At 40.3% G+C, this 6,082-nt stretch overlaps 1 protein-coding gene across 1 annotated transcript in view; it reads right to left on the bottom strand.

Annotated features, from left to right (window-relative positions):
• The window catches only part of ITPR2 (inositol 1,4,5-trisphosphate receptor, type 2), a gene marked incomplete at its 3' end in the record, with an annotated part of 60,360 nt that overhangs the window by 23,220 nt on the left and 31,058 nt on the right, over positions 1-6,082 (bottom strand). Inside the window, exons 13-15 of the mRNA XM_008945164.1 lie at positions 4,430-4,623; positions 1,576-1,708; positions 848-905 (exon numbers count right to left, since the gene is read on the bottom strand). Coding sequence (XP_008943412.1) covers positions 848-905; positions 1,576-1,708; positions 4,430-4,623 — 385 coding nt within the window. The remainder of the gene's footprint in view (positions 1-847; positions 906-1,575; positions 1,709-4,429; positions 4,624-6,082) is intronic.

Genomic DNA, 6,082 nt, shown 5'->3' on the forward strand with positions numbered 1-6,082 from the left:
TGACCCAGGTGCAGGACCCAGCACTTGGCCTTGTTGAACCTCACATGACTGACCTCGGCCATTGCTGCAGCATGTCCAGACCCCTCTGCAGAGCCCTCCTGCCCTCCAGCAGATCCACACCCTGCTTAATTTCGTGTCAGCTGCAAATTTACTGAGGGTGCACTCGATCCCCGCATCCAGGTCACTGATAAAGATATTAAACAAGACTGGTCCCAAAACTGAGCCCTGAGGGACACCGGTTGTGACTTGATGTTCCCCCTTGCATCCAATCTAGGAGATCATGGCAAGTGGTCCACAGTTGATTTAAAGAGTCATATAAAAAAGATTATTCTTGCCATAACTTTCTAAATCAGTTCAAACACAAGGTGCAATGACAACAGGTCACGTGGTCTATGAGAAATATTGAGGGTCACCAGAAACACACTGATCCATGAAATTTAGCACTACAGCCATAAGGTACACCAGAAAAAGGTCTTTCTTCAGAAGTCCCCATGTGAGGGATTATAAGAAAAACAAATGAGCATGGTTTAGCCCAAAATATCTGCACACCATTTCCCAGTTGCCTTTGAGAATGTGACAAACATTTTCTACCAACTCTCCTCCAACTAAGAGGGTGGTCATGTCCAATGCCATGGCCATCCATACCAACTGGACTCTTTGCTTGTTTGAAATCTAGGTCTCTTCTGGCACTCCTTCTGTATGGGTTATGTAGTAAGAGGCAGTCAAAAGGAGAGAAGGGAGTATGAAAATAAGCATGGAATAATCAGAGATTGTCCATGAGAAACATCAATGTGAACAAACATATTTAGAGGTATTATTTACACAGAGGCAATTTCACAGAATATACCTGCCAGCAAACATGGTTTCAGCCTGAGCTGCAATTTCATCTATGTCAGGAACAATTGCTGGAAAACAAATCAAAATAAAACAACAAAAAAAAGTCAGTGATTATTGTTTAATTGGCACAGCCAAATGCAACTCTGTTTCTCTTTAAAGTAGATGTTATCAAGTAAAGACCTAATTACACATCCCTCAAGTAGGCAAAATTCACTTTCTGTAGGAGTAGTAGGGAAGAAGCAGGATGTGGGGTTGAGTTAAATTGTGTATTACTGCTAATGAGGAAAAGCCAAGCTGTAGTGATGACCCAGAGGTCTGTGGTGCTAGGAGCTGTACAAACCACCACCAGTGGCCCACAAATGATACAGAATATGAAACTCCTATGGTTTTTGTTAGATGAGCCAACGCCCACAAAGCAGACACATGAACTTTGAAATGTTTATCATAAACCAGATTATCGACCACACCATGATTTTGCTTTAGTTTTAAAAATTGTCCACACAAATATTTTGGGAAGAGTACAAATAAGAGAACAAATTGTCATCACATGAACAAAGAATCACATTATTATTAAACGAGGCCAGCAAAAAAACTTATTTTTTTAATGGGATTCCTTAGAGGTTTTATTTTTCCACAAGTTTTTCTGCTTTAAGTGGCATGCATCTTTCTGGTGTAGTCAAGTTCATCGTCTGCAATACACAAAATTATTTGACATTGTAATACAATAGTGACATTTACCTGAGGCAATCCCTGGTGTGCCAGGCGGGGATGCTGAAGAGCAATCAACATTTTCATTGTTTTCCCCAAACTCTCTCTTATAGATAGACAACATGTAGGATATTCTATAGTCCAGTCTAACACTGAGAATAAACTACAAGAAAAAAAAAAATTAAACCTTTTCTTCTGCCATTTGGTAACATGGGTTAGGATTTTTCTGTGGTGGAATGGACAGGGATAAATGATTATTTTAAATGAATTGCAAGTAAATTATTTTCAGTAAATATGTCCACTGTGAAAAAAGAATTCATTACATTCATCAGTTTTCTGTGATTTCTTTCCTCACTCCAACCATTCTGAGACATACTGAACTCCACCCTATCAGCAGCTGAGTACTAAGCAGCAGACTGGCTTTCCAGGGGCTCCAGCATGCCACCCTGCCCTCATTGCTTGTAAGCTAGATCAGAATTTTCAAACCCACGTTGAAACCAATTATTTCATATTTCAGCTGGACTTCTCATGTGCCACAAAGACAAGAAGTGGAGTGGGGCTGAGAGGAAAGACAAGAGGCTGAAGGCTCACCCTCTCAGATGCCCAACAGCCAAGGGCAGTGGTCCTGCAGTAACTCCAGGTTCCCATGGAGTGAAGCACAAGCCTGGTGGTGTCTTTCATTAGATTGCTAATGCTCAGCTATTAGGATGTGAGAAGCAAACAGCACTTCCTTCCTGAGCTGCTAGTAGTGTTGCCAGCATGTGGCAAAAATGAAGCTTTCCTTTGGAAGCTACCCCTGTAATGGTAGCAGAGATCCCCCTAACCTAACGCTCTGCTTCCTTCTAGTTTTGGTGCCTTTTTGTTCTCCAGTTGTGAAATTGGAAACTCATACAGCAAAAATCCTAATTTTTTTTTTTTTTACTATCCTAATAAAATGCCAGTTTAAGAAACAATATATTTTCTTCAAAATCTTCAAATGAAAGAGGAAAAAGGCAGGTTTATTTTGCTTTCATAATCAAATTACCCTATAGTTGTACAGCAAGACTTTTTAAAATAAGAATTTCTCAACTCCATACATTATCAACTAAGTCTAACTGGCTCTGTTTAACTCTGGCTGATGGCATTTTGGAAACTCTTAAGCAGACAAATTACGTAAAGGAATAAAAGGACATATTGAGAATTAAATAATTATAAACAGAAATATTTCTTAGAATAGAATAGTTTTAATCACCATTGTACTAGCTAAGTATGATAATAAAAGAAATCTAAAATATTCTTACTCACCTTTTAGGGTAATAACAGTAATGAAAGGTAATGTAATTTCAATTAATTCTCCTTCATTGCATATTAAGCAAGACTGATTTATTTTCTATTGCTTATGAACTAAGGATCTACCTGTGCACACTGACTGTGATTCACCCAACACATGACAACTTGCCAACCTGCAGCAATTTGACTGTGTGACTAAACCATAACTAACAAACCACAGATTAAGTAACAAATCAGGATTAAATGCTCTCCAATCCCAGGTGCTCTTGGAATCATAGAATCACCATGGTTGGAAAGGACCTCCAGGATCATCAAGTCCAACCTTCATCCCAGCATCTCCCCAACCACTAGACCATAACCTCAAGTGCCACACCCACTCATTTTTTAAACCCCTCCAGGGATGGTGACTCCACCACCTCCCTGGGCAGCCTGTTCCAGTGTCTAAACTCTCTCTCAATGAAGAAATTCTTCCTAATATCCAATCAAAACCTCCCCTGATGCAACTTAAGGCTATTTCCTCTCTTCCTATCTTAGTAATTTGGGAGAAGAGACCAACACCAGCCTCTTGCATTAGACATGCTGTGAAAAACAAAAGGATGAGACAAACTTTGATTCTCCTGCGTGTAAGCAGTCAGAGAATTGCAGGACAAGGCTGGTGTCCTGAAATCATCCTCCTAGGCATCAACCAGTACAGCGAGAGTATGGAGAGAATGTCAGTCAAAAAAAACAAATGAAAATGAGGAGCAATCCAGATGAGTGGTGTTATTTTGGTGATTTAACTTCCTAACACTCTATTCTTCACCATAAGCCTTATACTAAAAGAGTTCTGGAATCAAAGTATGCAATATTGAGGATATTCCAACATCTGACAGTCTTTCAGATGACAAGTAATTAAGGTAATCTAAATTTTTTATAAGCAGTCAGAACAAATGCAATCCCTCAAAAGTGACAATGGTACCAACAGAGCCACAGAATTTCCAGAAAACACTGAAACATTCCTTCAGGGCATAAATATTGCAGAAACTGCAATTTCATATACAGAACAAATGTGTGCCACTTCACTTCCTAATAGCACAGTGAAAATTGGAGCCATGCTAGTGTCATGCACCTTGTCAGTTCAGCTGGGAGAAAACCACAGCAAGCCACAAACTATTCTCAATCTCCCAGTGGAAATCTGCAATGGACTTCCAAGTGGCACGGCCTTGCACAACTTGAGCAGATCTAGGTCCAATTCTGCCCTTCATCAAACAACTCCAACAGAAGAGTCAAATACTAAGTGAAGCAAACTACCCTAGTGTCAAATGTGTCTTAATGAGACTGGCAACAGAGACACTGTCTTCAGAAAATATTGGTGAGGCAGACGAAAAGGACAAGTTCTGCCTTTCCACAGCTGCTGACAGAGCTTCTGCAGCATCTAGTTCCTTCAAAAGTGAAGTAGGTGTAACAGAGTGAGGACCACAGCTGCACAATTACTCACACAGAGGAGGATTCTCCTCACATCGAAGTGTTATTTTTGCAATGAACAGACCAGTAAATAGTAAGAATGTTGGTAACAGAACTGGAGGAAGTAAAGAACTGTGAAATGACTGCTGTGTAATATTTCACCAATCATTACCTGCAAAATCTCAATGATTTTCAATTTGGTGTCCATGACGATCACATCTTCACTGTCTGAGGTGCTGGTTTGCTTGCTTGGGTGAATGCTTGGCTGTGCATCAGGGGCACTGAGGGGAAATATAGATCCTCTGCTCAGCACCATTTGGGTCATCATCTCTCCTACACCATGGATGGTCCTCATAACATTGTTTCCTATGCATAAAACAAAACCACGTATATATTTGCCATGAGTAAAGCTTGATTGCAAAGCCATAAATTACACACATCCATGTCAGCAAACCCCTTTCCAGTATTAACAGGCATACTGAAAAACAAGTCCTCAGTTCCTGATCAAAACTCAGGAGAAGGGATTCATTGAAATTACCTCATAGTTTAGGGATGTATTTTCTACACTGGTTTTCCAAGAGATCATTTCTTATAGGTCAAGAGATGGAAAAGAGGCCAAAACATCTCCACAGCTCTGTTAACATGTTCAAGAAATCATAAAAAGTAGAGCAAAAAAACCCTTATTAGTTTAACCCAATCCATTCTGCCGTCTGAGGGCCTATTATCTACATCTATGACCATTTCTGCAATAGGTTTGTGTAGCTGTTTTTTAAGAATATTTAAGCATTGCCTATTCCACATCATACAGCACCCCCAGACAAGTGGATCCAGTGCATGACTATGTTTATTGTTAGAAAACTTCTACTGGTACTTCATCCATATCATCTACTGCTGCAGTTTATGACCTTGCTTTGCAGACACAGGAGAGGAGCCAGTTTTCCATGCCTCCTCTCCCACTGATGTCCTTGTCATGGTGACTAGCCAGAATATATATGCCTGGCAGTAGGGTTGCATGTGGCACCCCAGAAGCTGGAAGGAGACTACCCAAGTATCTTACACATCACACTAAGAGAGAGTAAAGACTTGAGGCTGTGCAAGTCTGATCAACATCTGTGTGTTCTCCAAATGACAGGCCACAAACCAAAGCAAACTGACCCAATTAGCCAGCCATCCCCCTTCAAAAAAGTCCCAGAAGAATGTCAGGCCCTGAAGGTCAAGCCATTATCTATAGTCACAGTGTTCTTTATAAGTTATACCTCATAGTTACACTCACATGGAAAGAACCTTTAACCAGGTAGTCTAGTTGCAATAGCACCTATCACTGACCAGTTCAGCAAAATCTACCATGAAATGTCATCTGTTCCCATGGATTATATTGGTCTTTCTTTATAGTGAAGTTTGGTATGAAAAGCATCTCAGTGAATTGATGACTATCTTCTTCCAAAGGTGGGCAGAAAAAAGAGCAACAGTATCATGCTACCCACATAGATGAAATAGTTTCCTTTCTCACATGAAATTAAATGAATGGAGGAAAGGAAGGGAATGACAGCATCTTTTGGCAGGAAGAGTGCCAAGACCTACATCTAGGGCAAACAAAAGAATGGAGGAAATGTAGCTTTGCTGAGGTAAGCTTGAATAGTTCTTCTGTGTCTTTCAGTCCACTTTAATCTCCATACAACTACCAAGTTTTACTCACACTGAGGAGACCCTCTTCCCAGATAATCTGCTGTAAAAAGCCAAAGCTTTTTTTATTTCTTAGAAATATCCTCCTCTTATGCCCTTCTTTCTTTACTCCACAGAGCTCAAGGACTGCCAGCAGGGAAAG

Source organism: Merops nubicus, unplaced genomic scaffold, assembly GCF_000691845.1.
Source record: "Merops nubicus isolate BGI_N331 unplaced genomic scaffold, ASM69184v1 scaffold12228, whole genome shotgun sequence".
Lineage (NCBI taxonomy): Eukaryota > Metazoa > Chordata > Aves > Coraciiformes > Meropidae > Merops > Merops nubicus.